The following is a 21924-nucleotide window of genomic DNA, read 5'->3' as shown; positions in this document are numbered from 1 at the left end:
CTAGACAACAAGTGTTGATGGTCTACTTGACCATCGAGAGTAATATTGTTTCTATTTGAATTTTATTGTGAAATTCCTATTGGAAATATAGACACTTTGAAGTAGTCTTGTTTGGTCTGGCAAGCTCATATCCAAACACACATAGAATAATAGAATCATACAGCACAGAAGGAGACCATTCAGCCCATCGTGTCTGTGCCAGCTCTTTCAAAGAGCCATCCAATTAGTCCCACTACCCTGCTCTTTCCCCATAGACCTGCAAATTTCTACTTTTCAAGTGTATATCTAATTCCCTTTTGAAAGTTACTGCTGAAACTGCTTCCACCACCTTTTCAGGCAGTGCATTCCAGATCGTAACAACTCACTGTGTAAAATAAAAAAAAATTTCCTCATTCCATCCCTGGATTTTTTGAAAATTATCTTATACCTGCGTCCTCTGGTTACTGACCCTCCTGGAAATTGTTCCTCCCTATCTACTCTGTCACCATCCCTCTTAATTTTGAACATCTCTATTAAATCTCCCCTTAACCTTCTCTGCTCTAAGGATAACAATCCCAGCTTCTCTAGTCTCTCCATATAAATCCTTGTTAAAAATTTCCTGCCTACACCACTGGCACTAGTTGGTGAACTTAACCACTGAGCCATTGGGAGCCTCCTACCAATCTTTGCAATAGTAGCTCCCTTCACTTCACATAGTGGTCTAGCATATTAATCCATCATATTGAATTGTCAACATGTTACACCACGGTGTTAAGGTATGGATTTGCAGCTTACGTTCATGTAACAGATTTTTGACCTCAACTGTGCCATTCTAATGAAGAGCTGAGTGGGGGCCAGACACTTCCCCACATGGAGAACAAGTAAGTGAAAAAAAAGGAAAGGTCATCTCAAGCCATTCTTGGACACCTCCTAGTGGTTGATTTTTGGCAGATGTTCAGGATAATTTGCCAGCCGTGGGGCAAGCTTGGCATGATGAATCGTTTTAGAATTAAAATCATAGCACTTAAGAAGACTTTGTTAATGTCTTGAGTGCACTGCATGTGTCAGTAAGCGCTTTATTTTATACAAAGCGTGAGTTCATGTCTAACAAGGAACTCATTAGCATTGGCTAATGGATTCTGTGCTCTTTTGAACTCTAGCAATAGCTATCAACATTATTATAAGCGGAAATAGCTAAAAAAAAAATTATCTCTTACCTGAGAATACAAATGCAGATTGGAAAGTCACATGGTGAACAATTACCTTTTATTACATTTAATTTAAAAAATTACAATAGCAATATGTAAGGAAGACATTAAAATGCTTCCCCCTCCTAAGGCTCAACTGGTTTTATGGTAGTATGTAACTGAATAATACAGACCAGGAGTGTCCCAGGTTCTATCTCAGTCAGGAGAGTGGTAGGGACATTACAACTGGCCTCAGTGTCCTTGGGTTGCATTGGGTTGGGGAAATTTTTTTTAAAAGATTTCCCTTTCCTGATCAACATCTAAATTTCCCAGCTGGAATCTGCATGTGTGTGCACATCAGGCGAGTACCAGATCAAGCTTGGCCAACATTTACTGTCTAGGCTCACACATGAACAATGCTTATTTGGGCAAGGTACCTGAGGTTGCCTAGCAGCCGTGCATCCTGTGCCCCAGCAAGAAGTAATTGGGCAGAATTTTCCGATGCCCCACAACACCAATGGGACTTTGCGTGTGGCGGGCGACTTCACGGGTGCTTTGTCTGTAAATTTTGGTCCATTGACATTGTTGTGGGAAAATCACCACTCGGAGTCAGACTTAAAGATTCAACATGCAGTTTATTGGACAAAGTACTTTGGGAGAAGAACTGGACGCTCCGCAGCGTGCGCAACTACCTTCTCAACTTCAAAATGGTTGTCATGCTTTTTTATACCTTTGAAATACAGATTTTCAGTAGCTATTACATCATTAGTCTTCGTTAGTTTACACATTAGCCAATTAAGCCCGCACAGCAACCACGGACCTCCAATCACATTAAAACAACTGTTATCACCTTAAGACAGTATGGTCTTTGTCTATTCAGTCTGGTTCTGTAGTTTTTATCAGCTCGTTGTGAAATGTCTTTTGTATTCCCAGACTGTAAGTCAGTTTTCGGAATATACAAACTCAGCACTTTAACTGTCTTTCCCACAGTCACAGAATCCATTTTGTTTAGTAGAGTCCATTTTGTTTAGTAGTCATGTGTTATGTTTAAGCTTTTACTTAGGGTTAGTCTGGTCTGCACAAAGCGCATTTCAGTGTGGTCTTGGGGCAATGACCGCAGCCATGCACACAATAGTCACTTCATCTTTGCCTTTAACCCAACAGCCCAAATTTTACTCCAACAACATTAATGGATAGAAAATCACAAGCAATTCCTCCAGGATTTCAAATAAGTTGCAGTGGCAGAGACACCTCGGAAAACCCGGTCTTCAGGAAAGGAGGCGGGGGGAGGAAACTAGCAAAAAGAAAGAAATTACTTTAAGAACACAGAATTATATTGCAATTCAATTCCGCACACAGTGACTTCTGAACCTTGACAGGAAGGCACTATGCTGGGTGGATAAACTGAATAATGAGTTTTTCTTCCCACCCCATATTTTCTTGTCTTCTGAAGTCACTCACTCTTGCTATGGTACAGTTCCATGAGTGCTGGTAGCCATTCAGTACCTCATCCAGGTGAGCATTACTCACACATGAGCCAAGATTGCAAGTGTTATCATGCTATTTGACCACGGGTAGCTTTACAGCCAAGCTCCGTCCTGTGCTCCCTTGAAATCCACATATGTGTACTTCCCAGTGAGAGTTTTCCACAAGGCATTTATACAATTCACTAAGCACCCAAAAGATACATTTTCCACCACAAATACTTTTATAAAATGTATTTATAGATCCGTTAGGAGTGAAATGAGGAAGCACTTTTTCACACAAAGGGTAGTGGAAATCTGGAACTCTCTCTCCCCAAAAGGCTGTGGATGCTAGGTCCAATTGACATTTTCAAGACTGAGATTGATAGATTTTTGTCAGGTAAGGGTATTAACAGATAGGAAAAAAAGGTGGGTAAATGGAGTTGAGGTATAGATCAGCCATAATATAATCGAATGGCGGAATAGGCTCGATGGGTTGACTAGCCTACTCATATTTCTATCTTCCAATATCTGCTGAGTTAATCATTTGATTTCTGTCACAATGTGCTATGCATGGGATTATAGTATTTACCTCACATTGCAGTAGTATGTATCATGCACTGTTGGACTTTTCTTTGCAGCTTTACAGTATTCAGGGCAATTCTTTTGATATTTACCATCGATTAAGGAAAGCCAGCAAGGATTTGTTAAAGGTAAATCGTATTTAACTAACCTGATAAAGTTTTTTGATGAGGTAATAGAGAGGGTAGATGAGGGCAATGTAGTTGATGTGGTGTATATGGACTTTCAAAAGGTGTTTGATAAAGTGCCGCACGGTAGGCTTATCATCAAGATTGTGGCCCATGGAATAAAGGGGGCAGTAGCAACATGGATACAGAATTGGCTAAGGGACAGGAAACAGAGAGTAGTGGTGAATGGTTGTTTTTCGGACTGGAGGGAGGCGTACAATGGTGTTCCCCAGGGTCGGTACTGGGACCACTGCTTTTCTTGATATATATTAATGACTTGGACTTGGGTGCGCACGGCACAATTTCAAAATTTGCAGATGACACAAAACTTGGAAGGGTAGTAAACAGTGAGGAAGATAATGATAGACTTCAAGAGGATATAGACAGGCTGGTGGCATGGGTGGACATGTGGCAGATGAAATTTAATGCAGAAAAATGTGAAGTGATACATTTCGGTAGGAAGAATGAGGTGAGGCAATATAAACTAGAGGGCACAACTCTAAAAGGGGTACAGGAACAGAGAGATCTGGGGATATATGTGCATAAATTGTTGAAGGTGGCAGGGCAGGCTGAGAAAGCAGTTAAAAAAGCATATGGGATCCTGGACTTTATAAATAGAGGCATGGAGTACAAAAGTATGGAAGTCATGATGAACCTTTATAAAACACTGGTTCGGTTACAACTGGAGTATTGTGTCCAGTTCTGGGCACTTTAGGAAAGATGTGAAACATAGAAACATAGAAAAAAGGAGCAAGAGTAGGCCATTCGGCCCTTCGGGACTGCTCCGCCATTCAAAAAGATCATGGCTGATCATCTAACTCAGTACCCTGTTCCTGCTTTTTCCCCATATCCCTTGATCCTTTTAGCATTAAGAAATATATCTATCTCCTTCCTGAATACATCTAATGACTTGGCCTCCACTGCCTTCTGTGGTAGAGAATTCCACAGGTCCACAGGTCAAGGCCTTAGAGAGGGTGCAGAAGAGATTTACTAGAATGATTCCAGGGATGAGGGACTTTAGTTACGTGGATAGACTGGAGAAGCTGGGGTTGTTCTCCTTGGTTCAGAGATGGTTGCAAGGAGATTTGATAGAGGTATTCAAAATCATGAAGGGTCTAGACAGAGTAGATAGAGAGAAACTGTTCCCATTGGCGGAAGGGTCAAGGACCAGGGGACATAGATTTAAGGTGATTGGCAAAAGAACCAAAGGAGACATGAGGAAAAACTTCTTTACCCAGCGAGTGGTTAGGATCTGGAATGCACTGCCCGAGGGGGTGGTGGAGGCAGATTCAATCATGGCCTTCAAAAGGGAACTGGATAAGTACTTGAAAGGAAAAAAATTGCAGGGCTACAGGGATAGGACGGGGGAGTGGGACTAGCTGGATTGCTCTTGCATAGAGCCAATGCGGACTTGATGGGCCGAATGACCTCCTTCTGTGCTGTAACCTTTCTATGATTCTATGATTCTGTGTCTATTATGACATATAGAAGATCTGAAAGAGTAACCAAGCTTTTCATGAATGCTTTAAAAAAAGTTCAGTTTGTTAAAGAAAGATCAGGATAAGTAGGCCAATAATATATTTGGGCTGGAGAGAGCTGAAAAATATGTAATGGAACACCTCATATTTGATTTCATCATTGCATTTGTGTGCTCAACTCACCCTTTGGTTATAGTCCAACTTGCATCACCTTCCAAGTCATTGTCTTCAGTACATCCTTGTTTCAATGACCTCTGTGACATGAGAAAAGATTTTCAGGGAAATTACGATAGAAGAAAGTCACTAGAAAGTCTGTGAAAGAGTCATGTTGTAAGAGGCATTGTTTCTAATTGGCTCATGCCAAAAACTTGCTCAATTCAGATGCAGCCAGTTAGGGTATTGTGCAACAACTTTGTTCTTTCGATATATCTCACTGAGATTGTGGTGAGGCACTCAACTCATTTACACCAATAGACACTGTTTGTAAAATAATCAGTAGGCAAGGTTAAGGTAATAAAAGATTTGTGTTGGCAATAATTACAAAGTCTATATGGTTGCGGTGTCTCTGGAGCAGCCTTCAGCATTCCAGAGATATCCTCACACTAGCTCCACGACAAAATAAACATCACCACTTTCTATCCAAATAACTTCAGTTTGACTGTAAGTTCCACAAACAATGGACTGGTCAGGTGGGCAGAAAAGTGGCAAATGGAATTCAATCCAGAGAAGTGTGAGGTAATGCGTTTGGGGAGGGCAAACAAGGCAAGGGAGTGCACAATAAATGGAAGGATACTGAGAAGTGGAGACGAACAGAGGGAACTTGGAGTGCACGTCCACAGATCCTTGAAGGTAGCCGGACAGGCAGATAAGGTGGTTAAAAAGGCATACGGGATACTTTCCTTTATTAGCCGAGGCATAGAATATAAGAGCAGGGAGGTTATGCTTTAACTGTATAAAACGATGGTTAGGTCACAGCCTTTTTTTATTATTTGTTCATGGGATGTAGGCATCGCTGGCAAGGCCGGCATTTATTGCCCATCCCTAATTGCCCTTGAGAAGGTGGTGATGAGCTGCCTTCTTGAACCGCTGCAATCCATGTGGTGAAGGTTCTCCCATGGTGCTGTTAAGTAGGGAGTTCCAGGATTTTGACCCAGCCACGGTGAAGGAATAGCGATATATTTCCAAGTCGGAATGGTGTGTGACTTGGAGGGGAATGTGCAGGTGGTGTTGTTCCCATGTGCCTGCTGCCTTGTCCTTCTAGGTGGTAGAGGTTGCGGGTTTGGGAGGTGCTGTCAAAGAAGCGTTGGCGAGTTGCTGCAGTGCATCTTGTAGACAGTACACACAGCAGCCACTGTGCGCCGGTGGTGAAGGGAGTGAATGTTTAGGGTGGATGGGGTGCCAATCAAGCGGGCTGCTTTGTCCTGGATGGAGTCAAGCTTCTTGAGTGTTGTTGGAGCTGCACTCATCCAGGCAAGTGGAGAGTATTCCATCACACTCCTGACTTGTGCCTTGTAGATGGTGGAAAGGCTTTGGAGAGTCAGGAGGTGAGTCACTCGCCGCAGAATACCCAGCCTCTGACCTGCTCTTGTAGCCACAGTGTTTATGTGGCTGGTCCAGTTAAGTTTCTGGTCAATGGTGACGCCCAGTATGTTGATGGTGGGGGATTCGGTGATGGTAATGCCGTTGAATATCAAGGGGAGGTGGTTGGATTCTCTCTTGTTGGAGTTGGTCATTGCCTGGCACTTGTGTGGCACGAATGTTACTTGCCACTTATTAGCCCAAGCCTGGATGTTGTCCAGATCTTGCTGCATGCGGGCATGGACTCCTTCATTATCTGAGGGGTTGTGAATGGAACTGTACACTGAGCAATCATCAGCGAATATCCCCATTTCTGACCTTATGATGGAGGGAAGGTCATTGATGAAGCAGCTGAAGATGGTTGGGCCTAGGACACTGCCCTGAGAACTCCTGCAGCAATGTCCTGGGGCTGAGACGATTGGCCTCCAACAACCACTACCATCTTTTTTTGTGCTAGGTATGACTCCAGCCACTGGAGAGTTTTGCCCCTGATTCCCATTGACTTCAATATTACTAGGGCTGCTTGGTGCCACACTTGGTCAAATGCTGCTTGATAGCACTATCGACGACACCTTCCATTGCTTTGCTGATGATTGTGAGTAGACTTATGGGGCGGTAATTGGCTGGATTGGATTTGTCTTGCTTTTTGTGGACAGGACATACCTGGGCAATTTTCCACATTGTTGAGCAGATGCCAGTGTTGTAGCTGTACTGGAACAGTTCGGCTAGAGGCGCGTCTAATTCTGGAGCACAAGTCTTCAGCACTACAGCCGGGATGTTGTCGGGACCCATCGCCTTTGCTGTATCCAGTGCACTCAGCCGTTTCTTGATATCACGTGGAGTGAATCGAATTGGCTGAAGACTGGTTTCTGTGATGGTGGGGATATCGGGAGGAGGCCGAGATGGATCATCCTATCAGCACTTCTGGCTGAAGATGATTGCAAAAGCTTCAGCCTTGTCTTGTTCAGCTTGAGTACTGCATACAGTTCTGGTCACCATATTACAGGAAAGATGTGATTGCACTAGAGAGAGTACAGAGGTGATGTTGCCAGGGCTGGAGAATTTTAGCTATGAGAAAAGATTGGATAGGCTGGGGTTGTTTTCTTTGGAACAAAGGAGGCTGAGGGGAGATTTAATTGAGGTAAATAAAATTATGACGGGACTAGATAGAGTGGATAGGGAGGACCTATTTCCCTTAACAGAGGTGGCATGGATTTAAAGTAATTGGTAGAAGGATTAGGTGGGAGCTGAGGAGAATTTTTTTCACCCAGAGGGTGGTGGGGGTCTGGAACTCACTGCTTGAAAGGGTGGCAGAGGCAGAAACCATCAACTCATTTAGAAAGTACCTGGATATGCACTTAAAGTGCCGTAACCTACAGGGCTACGGACCAAGTACTGGAAAGTGGGATTAAGCTGGATAGCTCTTTTTCAGCCGGCAGGGAAAAGATGGGCCGAATGGCCTTCTTCTATGCCATAACTTTCTATGATTCTATGTTAAACTAGCGCCCTGATTTCCCAAGGCTGCATTGGTGAAATGGCATTTTGTTGGTGGTAGACATGAGTTGGAAAATGTACTTCCCATACGTGCTGCTGATTCGGCCATGTTGTATATCGTGAATGGGCAAAACTGTGGCGAATGGATTTCAATGTAGGCAAGTGTGAGGTCATCCACTTTGGACCTAAAAAGATAGATTAGAGAACTTTCTAAATGGTGAAAAGCACGAAACAGTGGAGGTGCAAAGAGACTTAGGGCTCCATGTACATAGATATTTAAAATGTCATGGACAGGTACAGAAAATAATCTAAAAGGCTAATGGAATACTGGCCTTTGTATCTAGAGGACTAGAATACAAGGGGGTAGACGTTATGCTACAGCTATACAAAACCCTGGTTAGACTACACCTGGAGTACTGTGTTCAGTTCTGGGCACCGCACCTTAGGAAGGATATATTGAACTTGGAGGGAGTACAGTGTAAATTTACTGGAATGATACCGGGGGGCGGAAATTTTAACCCCACAAATGGGTGGGTTGGGGTGGGTGGGAAGGTAAAAATTGTAAAAAAGTAAAACCCGCCTCCAACCTGCCCCCTTCCAGTTTTAACAGTCATGTTGAGGGCGGGCGACCAACTCACTCTCAGGAGGCGGGACGGTCAATAAAATCTTTTAAGGAGGCTGCGGGCCTTTATTTTGACAGGTTTTTTATTTAAACTCCTGGGGGCCGGGATTCCCGGGCCTTCTGCTTCCCACCACATAAGAGGAGGCGAGAAGGCCCGGATCAGCGGGTAAGTGCCTTTATTGCACTGCTTGTGGGCCCGGAGGAGCAGGAGTGTTTCCTCCAGGCCCATCAAGACTACCTGCCGTGATCCCACACGTGCGATCAGCTGACCCCTTCCCCATGTTCGACCCCCCACGATGTCCGACCCCCATGGCCTCCGACTCCCCCACAATCTCGGAACCCCCAATGATCTCTGACCCCCATGACCTCTGACCCCCCCCATCATCTCCGACCTCCTCCAACGATCTCCAACCCCGCCACAATGTCCGGCCCCCCCCAACGATGTCCATCCCCCAACCATGACTGAGCCCCTGATGACCCCTCAATGACCGCTGACCCCGATGACTCCCAGTGATGACTGACTCCTCTCCCCCGATGATCCCCGACCCCTCCTGATGACCCCCGGTCCTGACCCCCTGATGTCCGACACTCCTCCTGACAACTGACCCCCCCAACAATGACTGATTCCCCCACGATGACCCGATACTCCCGATAACCCCCTCTCCCCCCCCCATGACCGATCCCCCCCTCCCCCCACCACCCAATCTAAGTCTTACCTGCTGGCATCCGCTCCCTGCCTGCTCTTCCATCCGACTAACGGCCAGCCTGTCAATCTAGCTGGCCTGTCGGGCAGGAAACCTACAGAAAAAAAATGAAAGACGCCCTTACGTCAAAATCGTAAGGACGTCTAGGAAACCCGAAATTCCGGTTTCTCATCAGGAATTCTCACCCCTGCCCTCTTCCCGGCTCCCCTTAAAATTTACCCCCTAGACTCCAAGTTTTAAATTACAAGGAGAGATTACACAAACTAGGGTTGTATTCCCTGGAATTCAAAAGATTAAGGGGTGATTTGATCAAAGTTTTCAAGATATTAAGGGGAACTGATAGGGCAGATAAAGAGAAACTATTTCCGCTGGTTGGGGAGTCTAGGACTAGGGGACATAGCCTAAAAATTAGAGCCAGGACTTTCAGGAGTGAAGTTAGGAAACACTTCTACACGCAAAGGGTGGTAGAAATTTGGAACTCTCTTCCGCAAACGGCAGTTGATGCGAACTCAATTGTTAATTTTGAATCTGAGATTGATAGTTTTTTGTTAACCGTAGGTACTAAGGGATATGGGGCTAAGGCAGGTATATGGCGTTAGGTCACAGATCAGCCATGATCTCATTGAATGGCAGAACAGGCTCGAGGTGCTAAATGGCCTACTCCTGTTCTTATGCTCTTATGTTCCTATATGACTTAGGGGACAGAATGAGCCATGCTACATGTAGTTGTGAGCCTCACTAACATTTAAATTTGGTCCCACAGTAAATCTCATGTTTTCGGGCAAGGGTCCACCCACAGCATGCATTTTACACATATTAAAGGAGTGAATCAGGAGTCTTGGGACTTCACCTGCTCCAGTCGGCTTCTCAAAAATGTTTTGGTTGAGTTACTATTAAAAGTGTTTGTATTTTTTTGCAGGGTTTGCAATTACATTTTGCTCCATGCATTAGTTGGTTTTGCGGTGTGGTCTGCCATTTTGCATTTTTATTCTCCAGCATTTTCCTTCATTATTCTTAGTTGCTGCTGCCATTTAAATAGCACCATTCCAAAGGGTGGGAATTCCTTCGGGGTTCCCTCAGCGCTGCATGATTTAGATAAGTTAGACGAATTCATGAGGGAGCAACAAATGAGATGCCACAACACCTGAGCAGTTTTGTCATCGATCATTGCTGCCCTTGGGCCTCCGTTTATACACCCTCGACAGATACCTGCGCTTGTTATAGGAGACTTGACTTTTTATCTCTGCTTCGCAAGGTTGTGTCAGGTTGTACCAACATCCCTCAACCAACATCACTAAAACAGATAAACTGGTTATTATCTCATTGCTGTTTATGGGACCGTGCTGCATGCAAATTGGCTGCCGCACTTCCTACATTACAACAGTGCCTACATTTCAAAAAGTACATAATTAGCTGTAAAACGCTTTGGGATGTCCAAGGGTTGTGAAAGGCACTATATAAATGCAAGGCTTTTTTTTCTTTATCTTACTTGAATTAGCGGGAGCGACTCCTTTCGGAAAATTTAGCACAGCCTGCCCTCTAAATTATTGTAAACAATTTTACAACACCAAGTTATAGTCCAGCAATTTTATTTGAAATTATTGGCATACGTGGAGCTGCACCATGGGATAGTTCAACCCCACATTTGGGGTTACAATTGCTGTCCCAATGACTCTGTGAAACTGAACCATACAGAGCAGTAAGGTCCCTGGTTCATTCCCGAGTCTGTGCTGAATTAGCTGATCTCAGCCAGCATAGAAAAAGCAAAATAGAGCAATATTTACACAATGACTACATACCATTTGGTGCAAGTCTTGAGAGTAGACAGATTCAAAATTGCTTAAACATTGGACATATTTGTGCTAAAAAAAAAGGAAGGTTTGTAGTTTCGTGCAGGCAACACAAAAATATACAACTTGTGATCATTTCCCCCTCACCAGTGTATTTTGTTTTAAAGGTTATTTTATCTCTGTGGGATTTGTAGATGAGGTACAGTCACAGTTCACTCACGCTTCTATTGTGTTTAGCACATACGGGGGTAATTTTGACTTTGGGCGATAGTGTAAAACAGGTGATATTGATTCAGCCACCCGTTATAGAACACTCCTGATTTTCATTTCCATTGGGACAGATGTTTAATGGGTGGCTGAGCCGATATTGTACTAATTACACTATCGCCCAAAGTGAAAATGACCCCTACAGTCTGGGAAATAAGCTCAAACTACAGCACGGATGGAAAACAGGCCTACAATTGCTAACATTCCAAGATGGTTGGTCAGTAGAGATCTAGGAATGAATTTCTTATTATAAGCTAATAACTCAGTATTTTATGCATAAAAGTTGTAGCAGATTTACAGATTTGACAGTGAGTTTCCTTTTGGGGTATGAGAGTTTATCGATACTCCAACATGGCACAAATCAGTAGCCAATTTTACATTACAGTATGGTACAGATTAACAAGCAGTTATATTTTAGTTAGCAAGCAGATCTACAACCTGGTGCCTCGTTCCTAGATCGTGCGTTGATCAGACCCAGGGCTCTTGGGTATTCTTGATGAACGGATCGGTAGCTCTGGGATGTCTTTCTACCCATAGCTATGCTGACCCTTTTATATCTTAGTTGCCAAGGGTATCTCGAGTGTCCTTTTTCCAAGGCAGCTGTCTGCCTTGAGGCTAACGAGGTTAACAGTCGTCCTGGAAGAGTTCTCAGTTCTGCTAATATCTGTTATCTTGTTTCCTTGTTAGAAGACTTTGTGCTATGATGTGGAGATGCCGGTGGTGGACTGGGGTGGACAAATGTAAGGAATCTTACAACACCAGGTTATAGTCCAACAGTTTTATTCACCTGACAAAGGAGGTAAGCTCCGAAAGCTTGTGATTTTCAAATAAAACTGTTGGACTATAACCTGGTGTTGTAAGATTCCTTACAATTAACTTTGTGCTAGACTGCAGTTTGTACGAGCTGAAACAATAGATTGTGTAATGCAGTAGTCAGTTCTTAGCCTGATGTTTTTAGCCATTATCTAACAAAAGTTTTTTAGTTTACAGCAACCGAAGAAGAGTCAAACTGGACTCCTCCGGAGGGTCGCTGCCCTAAGCTTGACATGTATGCTCAAGCTGTCAGGAGATGCGTCAACGCCAGATTCATCAGCCGCACTCACAAGACAGTCCAGAATGTCACCCGAGCACAACGCAACGCCATCGACGCTCTCAAGACCAACCGCAACATCGTCATCAAACCAGCGGACAAAGGAGGAGCCATCGTCATACAGAACAGAACAGACTATTGCAAAGAAGCATACCGACAACTGGACAACCAGGAACACTACAGACGGTTACCCACAGATCCGACCAAAGAACACACCCACCAGCTCAACAAACTGATCAAGACCTTCGATCCAGACCTTCAAAGCATCCTACGTGCTCTCATCCCACGTACTCCCCGCATGGGAGACTTCTACTGCCTCCCAAAGATACACAAAGCCAACATACCCGGACGTCCTATCGTATCAGGCAACGGAACCCTGTGTGAGAACCTCTCTGGATACGTCGAGGGCATCCTGAAACCCATCGTACAGGGAACCCCCAGCTTCTGTTGCGACATTACAGACTTCCTACAAAAACTCAGTACCCACGGACCAGTTGAACCAGGAACATTTCTCACCACGATGGACGTCTCGGCACTCTACACCAGTATCCCCCACGATGACGGCATCGCTGCAACAGCCTCAGTACTCAACACCAACAACAGCCAATCTCCAGACGCCATCCTACAACTCATCCGTTTCATCCTGGATCACAATGTCTTCACCTTCGATAACCAGTTCTTTACCCAAACACATGGAACAGCCATGGGGACCAAATTCGCACCCCAATACGCCAAGATTTTCATGCACAAGTTCGAGCACGACTTCTTCACTGCACAGGACCTCCAACCAACGCTATACACCAGATACATCGACGACATTTTCTTCCTATGGACCCACGGCGAAGAATCACTGAAGAGACTACACGATAACATCAACAAGTTCCATCCCACCATCAAACTCATCATGGACTACTCCTCAGAATCGGTTTCTTTCTTGGACACACGAATCTCCATCAAAGACAGGCACCTCAGCATCTCACTCTACCGCAAGCCCACAGACAACCTCACGATGCTCCACTTTTCCAGCTTCCACCCTAACCACGTCAAAGAGGCCATCCCCTATGGACAGGCCCTGCGAATACACAGGATCTGCTCAGACGAGGAGGAACGTGATGGACACCTACAGACGCTGAAAGACGCCCTCGTAAGAACGGGATATGACGCTCGACTTGTCGATCGACAGTTCCGACGGGCCACAGCGAAAAATCGCATAGACCTCCTCAGAAGACAAACACGGGACGCAACCAACAGAGTACCCTATGTCGTCCAGTACTTCCCCGGAGCGGATAAACTGCGCCATGTTCTCCGCAGCCTTCAACATGTCATCGATGACGACGAACACCTTGCTAAGGCCATCCCCACGCCTCCACTACTCGCCTTCAAACAGCCACCCAACCTCAAACAGACCATCGTTCGCAGCAAATTACCCAGCTCTCAGGAGAACAGCGTCCACGACACCACACAACCCTGCCACAGCAACCTCTGCAAGACATGCCAGATCATCGACGCAGATACCACCATCACACGAGAGGACACCACCCACCAGGTACATGGTTCATACTCCTGTGACTCGGCCAACGTTGTCTACCTCATACGTTGCAGGAAAGGATGCCCCGGAGCATGGTACATTGGCAAGACCATGCAGACACTGCGACAACGGATGAACGGACACCGCACAACAATCGCCAGACAGGAGGGTTCCCTCCCAGTCGGGGAACACTTCAGCAGTCAAGGACACTCAGCCTCTGATCTTCGGGTAAGCGTTCTCCAAGGCGGCCTTCGAGACACACGACAACGCAAAATCGTCGAGCAGAAATTAATAGCCAAGTTCCGCACCCATGAGGACGGCCTCAACCGGGATCTTGGGTTCATGTCACACTACATGTAACCCCACCAGGGGAAAAAAAGTTATCTGTTTTTAATACAACTGGCCATTCTTTGTCTCTCTCTCTCTCTCTCTGTCTTTGTGATCTGACCGCTTGCGTATTCTGTGGTCTTAGGTGTAATGTTCCCCTGTCTGAACACCATCCATGCAGAGGTGTGATAACAGGCAGTTGGAAAGATTATCTGTAATCACCAGGCATTGTTCTGTGCCTATATATGCGGTGCTTTGATGGAAACCTTCACACACCTGACGAAGGACGAAAGCTCCGAAAGCTTGTGATTTTCAAATAAAACTGTTGGACTATAACCTGGTGTTGTAAGATTCCTTACATTTGTCCACCCCAGTCCATCACCGGCATCTCCACATCTTAGTTTATACTGTCAGTGGAAGAAGCCAGGGTTCAGGCTATCTCCTCATGGCTGGAAAAGAACTTGGAGCATTAGGGGGAGGATCCAGTTGTCGTGGTCCACATAGGAACTGCTGAGACAGTTTGAGGAGCTATGGTCTAAATTAAAGCAGAACCTCAAAGGTAATAATCTCTGGATTACTACCTGAACCATGTGCAAATTAGCTTAGGGACAAACAAATCAGAAAGTTAAACGTGTGTCTCAAAGAGTGATGTGGGAGACAGGGGTTTCGATTCATGGGGTACTGGCACCAGTACTGGGGAAAGAGGGAGCTGTTCCAATGGGACGGGCTCCACTTAAACTGGGCTGGGACCAGCGTCCTGGCAAATCGAATAACTAGGGCTGTAGACAGGGCTTTAAACTAAAAAGGGGAGGGAAGGGGTCAGGTGAGGGGAAGTTTAGAAATCTAATGAGAAACGTTAAGACAATAGGACAGTGTAGTGAATTGGGTAAAGATAAGCAGATTGTGGCAGGAAGGGACAGAGAGTTTACCAATAATAGTGCAACAACAAGTAAGGTCAAAACAGGAAAAAAATGGTAAAAAGTCAAAATTAAAGGCTCTTTATCTGAATGCACGGAGCATTTGTAACAAGATAGATGAATTAATAGCACAAATAGAGATAAATGGGTTTGACCTAATAGCCATTACAGAGACATGGTTGCAAAATGACCAAGGTTGGGAACTAAATATTCCAGGGTCACATGATATTTAGAAAAGACAGGCAGAATGGAAAAGGAGGTGGTGTAGCCCTAATAATAAAGGATGACATAAGGACAGTGGTGAGAAAGGATCTTGGATTGGAAGATTAGGAAGTAGAATCAATATGGGTGGAATTTAGAAACAACAAGGGGCAGAAAACACTGGTGGGAGTAGTTTTTAGGCCTCCTAATAGCAGCAATACCATTGGACCAGAGTATTAATCATGAAATAATGGGAGCTTGTGACAAAGGAAATGCAGTTATCATGGGGGACTTTAATCTGCATATAGACTGGGCCAATCAAATTGGCAAAGGTAGTTTGGAAGACAAGTTCATGGAATGTATTCGAGACAGTTTCCTAGAGCAATACATCATGGAACCAACCAGGGAACAGGCTATTTTAGATCTTGTATTATGTAATGAGATAGGGTTAATTTGTAATCTCGCAGTAAAAGAATCTCTGGGGAAGAGAGATCATAATATGATAGAATTTCACATTCAGTTTGAAAGTTATGTCCTTATGTTCTTAAGTCAGAAATTAGAGTCTGAAACTTAAATAAAGCCAATAACATAGGTACGAGGGGTGTGTTATCAAAGGTAGATTGGGAATTTAAATTAAAGGGTTTGACAGTTGAAAAACAATGGAAAACATTCAATGAAATATTTCAATATTCTCAACAAATATACATTCCATTGAGAAATAAAAACTCCATGGGAAATGTGATCAACTCATGGCTAACTAAAGAAGTTAAGGAGAGTATTAGATTGAAAGAAGAGGCCTATACTGTTGCCAAGAAGAGTAATAAGCCTGGGGATTGGGAGAGTTTTAGAAACCAACAAAGGACGACAAAAAATTGATAAGAAGGGAGAAGTTCGAATGTGAAAGTAAACGAGCAAGAAATATAAAAACAGTTTGTAAGAGCTTCTACAAGTATGTAAAAAGGAAGAGAGTAGCAAAAGTAAATGTTGGTCCCTTAGAGGCTGAGACAGGAGAAATTATAATGGGAAATCAGGAAATGCCAGATGTGTTAAACAAATACTTTGTATCTATCTTCACAGTAGAAGACACAAAAAGCATACCAAAAATAGTGAGGAACCAAGGGTAAATGAGAGTGAGGAACTTAAAACAATTAATATCACTAGAGAAAAAGTACTGGACCAACTAATGGGACTAAAAGCTGACAAATCCCCTGGACCTGATCGCCTACATCTGAGGGTTCCAAAAGAGGTGACTGCAGAGACAGTGGATGCATTGGTTATGATCTTCCAAAATTCTCTAGATTCTGGAACGGTCCCAGTGGACTGGAAGGCAGCAAATGTTACCCCGCTATTCAAGAAGGGAGGGAAAGAGAAAACAGGGAACTACAGGCCAGTTGGCCTGACATCGGTCATCGGGAAAATGCTGGAATCTATTATTAAGGAAGTGGTAACACGGCACTTAGAATATCATAATATGATTAGGCAGAGTCAACATGGTTTTATAAAAGAGAAATCATGTTTGACAAATTTATTAGAGTTTTTTGAGGATGTAACTAGCAGGATAGATAAAGGGGAACCAATGGAAGTATTATACTTGGATTTTCAAAAGGCATTCGATAAGGTGCCACATAAAAGGTTGTTTCACAAGGTAAGGGCTCATGGGGTTGGGGTAATATATTAGCATGGATAGAGGATGGGTTAACGGACAGAAAACAGAGAATAAACGGGTCATTCTCAGGTAGCAGGCTGTAACTAGTGGGGTGCTGCAAGGATCGGTGCTTGGGCCTCAGCTATTTACAATCTATATTATTGACTTAGATGAAGGGACCGAGTGTAATGTATCCAAGTTTGCTGACACTACAAAGCTAGGTGGGAAAGTAAGCTGTGAGGAGGACACAAAGAGTCTGCAAAGGCATATAGACAGATTGAGTGAGTGGGCAAGAAGGTGGCAGATGGAGTATAATGTGGGGAAATGTGAGGTTATTCACTTTGGTAGGAAGAATAGAAGAACAGAATATTTTTTAAATGGTGAGAAACTATTAAATGTTGGTGTTCTGAGAGACTTGGGTGTCCTCGTAGAAGAAACACAAAAAGTTAGTATGCAGGCACAGCAGGCAATTAGGAAAGCAAATGGCATGTTGGCGTTTATTGCAAGGGGGTTGGAGTACAAGAGTAAGGAAGTCTTACTACAGTTGTACAAGGCTTTAATGAGACCTCACCTGGAGCACTGCGTACAGTTTTGGTCTCCTTATTTAAAGAAGGATATACTTGCCTTGTAGGCGGTACAACGATGGTTCACTAGATTAATTCCTGGAATGAGAGGGTTGTCCTATGAGGATAGATTGAGTAGAATGGACCTATTCTCCTGGCTAGAGAGTCTTGAACTAGGGAGTATAGTCGCAGGATAAGGGGTCAGCCATTCGAAATTGAGATGAGGAGGAATTTCTTCACGCAGAGGATTGTGAATCTTTGGCATTCTCTACCCCAGAAGGCTGTGGATGCTGAGTCATTGAATGTATTCAAGGCTGAGATGAATAGATTTTTGGACTCTAGGGGAATCAAGGGATATGGGAATCGGACGGGAAAGTGGAGTTGAGGTTAAAGATCAGCCATGATCATATTGAATGACGAAGCAGGCTCGAGGGGCCATATGGCCTACTCCTGCTCCTATTTCTTATGTTCTTATGTTCTTAAGCAAAACCAAATCTGTCAATAATATGATAGTAAAGCAGATCACTTCGTCAAAGCAGAGGCTAAGTTCATTGGAAATCAAGATCTTGCTGCCTCTGTGAAATTTTTTACATTGGCCTATTTAAAAAACATACATGGCATGTTACTTACAAACTCCAAATAGGTGGATAATTGTTTTTTTTTAAGTTTTGGATGTATACAGTTTAAAATCCATCAACATGTGGGAATGCATAAAGTATTTTTGCAAGCAAAATGCTCCTCTTCACCATCGCATACCAAATTTAACCCTGTGCTTTGAATAAAGGTTTGAAAATGGGGCAAAAGTATTTTTTTTATCATGCTGCAAATTTTCAGAAAATCTGCTCATGATGAAGAGGCAACACACTCGATTCATACTGTCATAATTACAAGTTTATGTTTCAGTGGATGTCAACACACAAACAAGGTAGAGACCTTCTTTAACTTGAACAACCTGTCCCTCGCATACACGCTCAACCAACCAACAGTGTGCTTGTGATGGAGCATATCACTTTTGCCGCCATATGTGAACATGGTGCCTGCGGTGCGCCATCTAGTGGGCCACCTGAGAAGTTACAAATTATACCATATTTAGTTGGGACCAGAATCTAAGGGGGTTAAATTGGGCAGCCTAGCACCCGTTCTGAAGGTGCTACGCAGACACCTAAGCCCCGAAAATGGCGTCCAAGATGCACGTGCACACTTCTGGCGTGACGTGCGCAGGACCCCATCTTGGTAAAGATGGTTGCGCACATAACGAATGCCGGCAGCATGTAGAGTAGGGAGATTATGACGTAAATCGTCCCCTACTGCCTCCCACTGCCTTGGGAACAGATGTCTGGAGGGCCTCTTGACCCCCTCACCCCCTGTGATAATAGAATGCCCCTCCTTCTGTCCACCTCTTGCCCCGAGGCCTTTAGTGCATCATCAGAGAACCTTGGTGCACGCTCTCCTGCAGGCCCGGTACAAACTTAGATTGGCAGATTGGCGAGGTCTGGCGTGCAGATTGGTGGATGTGGGATCTAGTTTTGAGCAACCTTTATTCAATATTTTAAATTAAAACAACAGTTTTTGAACATAAGGATGAGACTTGCATCTGTGTTTTACGTGTGAGATTTCTGATCTCTGTTCAGACTCCGTTTCGACCAGTATCTTATATTTTGAAACTATAAGAGTCCTGAAAACTTTGAGTAGCCAAGTTGTTGCTCATTAAAAAAAATCCAGAGTTCCCATTATCATCATACTTCACTATATTGCAGCACAGATTCACTTCACAATTGACTTCCACCACTTCCTGCAGCCGTAGTGCACCTCCCCTTTAAGAGGTGCAGGCTGTTTTTAAGTGGTGCTAGCTGCTCCCGATATTGGGACCCTCTGCTGGTGCATGCAGCCACTCAAAAGCGCAGATAGCGCTGGCTGCACGCAGCAATTATTGAAATCACCAGGCAGCACGAACGTTATGCGCTACCTGCATCGCAACGACCAGGCACGGGTTAATCGCACACTGCGATCCAAGCGCCCATTTTCGGAGGTTAACCAATTTAATCCCCTATATGATTGGGTGAGAGTAAAGCAACAAGGAATGACTGCATAATGCATACATTTTTCCACTTGGGAAACACATTTTGCTGGTTATAAAATGCTAATACCAGTTTTGTGTTGCCTAGTATAGCTTTGGCCTCCTTCACATTAACTCCTCCACTAAGTGTTAAACATACTGGCATAAGTTAAGCACAATTCTTCCTTTTATATGTCCCAAGAACTCAGCCATTTCTTTAAAAAGTAAAGATGTTGATAACGCCACGGAATTAAGCACCACCCAATTGCATCAGCCACAGTTCTGTTCAAAAATAGCAGTTTTTAAAAAGAAAAAACACTTTTGGAAATATGGAGCACTCCAAATGAAACCTATTGTAGACTGCTAGGTTCTACATAATGCAGCTGTTCCATTAAAAGCAACATAGATCAAATCCTTATGGGACATGCAATATCAGAGAAAATTGTATATAGCTTCAGTCTTCAACAAAGTGTTTTTGACTTTCTGGCATTATTTTCTTTAAATGTGGGGGAAGTGAGAACAGAAGTGGGTAGAGAAGGGATAATGGGGAAAGAACTGCTCTAGTCACCATGTGTAGTGACGCAAGTGCATTCAAAAATTAAACTGATTTCTGATTTTGCTACACACAGCAACCACAGCAATTAGTCCTCCACTCTAGAATATGAATGTTTAAAGACATCTTGTAAGATAACCAATGCCCTCTTTCTCTTGATTTTATCTATAAACTATTTGCAACTGCTTCAAATTGTGCTGTTTTAAGGCATCAGGAGATTTTTGGTATTTTCAGAAAAACACGAAAAAGGGTAGATTTTCCAATTGCTCATATGCAACGAGGTGCCTCAAATGCCACAAGCATGGTGACCTATGGGCATGCTGCCCCCCATTATCCAATGCAGACTTTCACCGTGCAAGTTACCTCATCACATATGAGGACTCAAAATCTATCCTTAAAAGTATTACACTGATTATCAGGCCTTCCAGAGGAAAGTATTTCAGCTCTGCTATTGACCCATTGTGTATTCAGTATACTGGGACATACTGTTTTCCTTGGTTAACCTGTCTGAACACCAACGACACCTTTGATTGGTGTGATCGTGTCCCAGCCCAATATAAGATATGCGATTTGAGAACCTTTCACTCACTCACCTGATGAAGGAGATAATCTCCGAAAGCTTGTGATTTTCAAATAAAACTGTTGGACTATAACCTGGTGTTGTAAGATTCCTTACATTTGTCCACCCCAGTCCATCACCGGCATCTCCACATCATGTTTACTAATTAAACCATCAGGAGCCCTCATGCATTTCTTTTACATGTGATAGGCAGAGACTTTGACTTTGTGCAAGGTTCTTCCTCTCTCTTCCCTCCTCTGCCTTATTTCAGGTGGTACAACACAGACTGTTTCAACTTTCAGTTCCTGACAGTTTGTTTGGAATCTTGAGAATGAGATGAGCTCAGATGCCATCTCATCATCATCTCTGCCTCCTCTACCTGGTTGCTTACTCAAGCTGAACCTGATGGTGCACAACTTTAGTATCCTACTCAAATCTGAGGTGAGCTTCAAACCCCACATCTGGTCCATCACCAAGACTGCACATTGAATTCAAAATCCTCATCCTCATTTATAAATATTTCCAACCTACCTCTGCAGTCTTCTTCTGCCCTAAGTTCCAGATTGTACTCTCCGTTCTTCTGACCCTGCATCCACCTCCACCATCATTGGCAGAACTAACAGCCATCACTGCCCTACATTCTGAACTTTTCTTTTTAAACTGCTCAATCTTGTTACATCTCTTCCCATCTTCAAAGGCCTCCTCAAAACCTACCTTATCAGCCATACCTTCAGTCAACTCCCCAAACCTACTCCAACTTGCTGCTCGTTGTCCATTAACTGCCCCTTGTGAAGGGCTTTAGAACTATTTTGATGTGGGCTGAGAGAGAGGCACTGGGCATGAGCCCAACACCATCAGGACAAATACCGCTAGAAATGCCCTTCTCAGGAGGAGATAACCACTGATACAAGTGGCCCAGTCAAACTAAAACTGCATGTGCAAAGTTTTAGATTAGGATCCAGATTTTGTTGTTGATGAGACAGCGTCCAGCGGTGCCCACCAGTCGGGGAAGACTTCAAGCAAACCAGTGGATACCATGTAATCTCGTTTTAAGGGCACTCAGGTGCACATGCCTTGGAAGATTGGTAAGCAGTCAGAATGGTGCCTTCAATCGATCCTGGACCTGTGGATGGCAGGCCCTGGAGCAGATGCAACAGGAAGTCCTCCAATTTGC

General features: G+C 43.9%; 1 protein-coding gene and 1 long non-coding RNA gene across 2 annotated transcripts in view; one reads left to right on the top strand and one right to left on the bottom strand.

Moving 5' to 3' along the window:
* LOC137326625 (uncharacterized) overlaps positions 1 to 14581 on the top strand; it is a 113559-nt gene extending 98978 nt beyond the window's left edge. Inside the window, exon 2 of the mRNA XM_067991911.1 lies at positions 12295 to 14581. Within this exon, the coding sequence (XP_067848012.1) occupies positions 12358 to 14289 (1932 nt within the window). The 5' untranslated portion in view covers positions 12295 to 12357 and the 3' untranslated portion in view covers positions 14290 to 14581. The remainder of the gene's footprint in view (positions 1 to 12294) is intronic.
* LOC137326627 (uncharacterized) overlaps positions 1802 to 21924 on the bottom strand; it is a 74440-nt gene continuing 54317 nt past the window's right edge. The window contains exons 3-4 of the long non-coding RNA XR_010964248.1: positions 5040 to 5110; positions 1802 to 2460 (exon numbers count right to left, since the gene is read on the bottom strand). This is a non-coding gene — a long non-coding RNA (uncharacterized lncRNA). The remainder of the gene's footprint in view (positions 2461 to 5039; positions 5111 to 21924) is intronic.

The sequence above is a fragment of the Heptranchias perlo genome, chromosome 10 (genome assembly GCF_035084215.1).
Source record: "Heptranchias perlo isolate sHepPer1 chromosome 10, sHepPer1.hap1, whole genome shotgun sequence".
In the NCBI taxonomy this organism is placed as follows: domain Eukaryota; kingdom Metazoa; phylum Chordata; class Chondrichthyes; order Hexanchiformes; family Hexanchidae; genus Heptranchias; species Heptranchias perlo.
The sequence above is the reverse complement of the archived record's forward strand: the minus strand, read 5'-3'. Positions and strand labels throughout refer to the sequence as shown.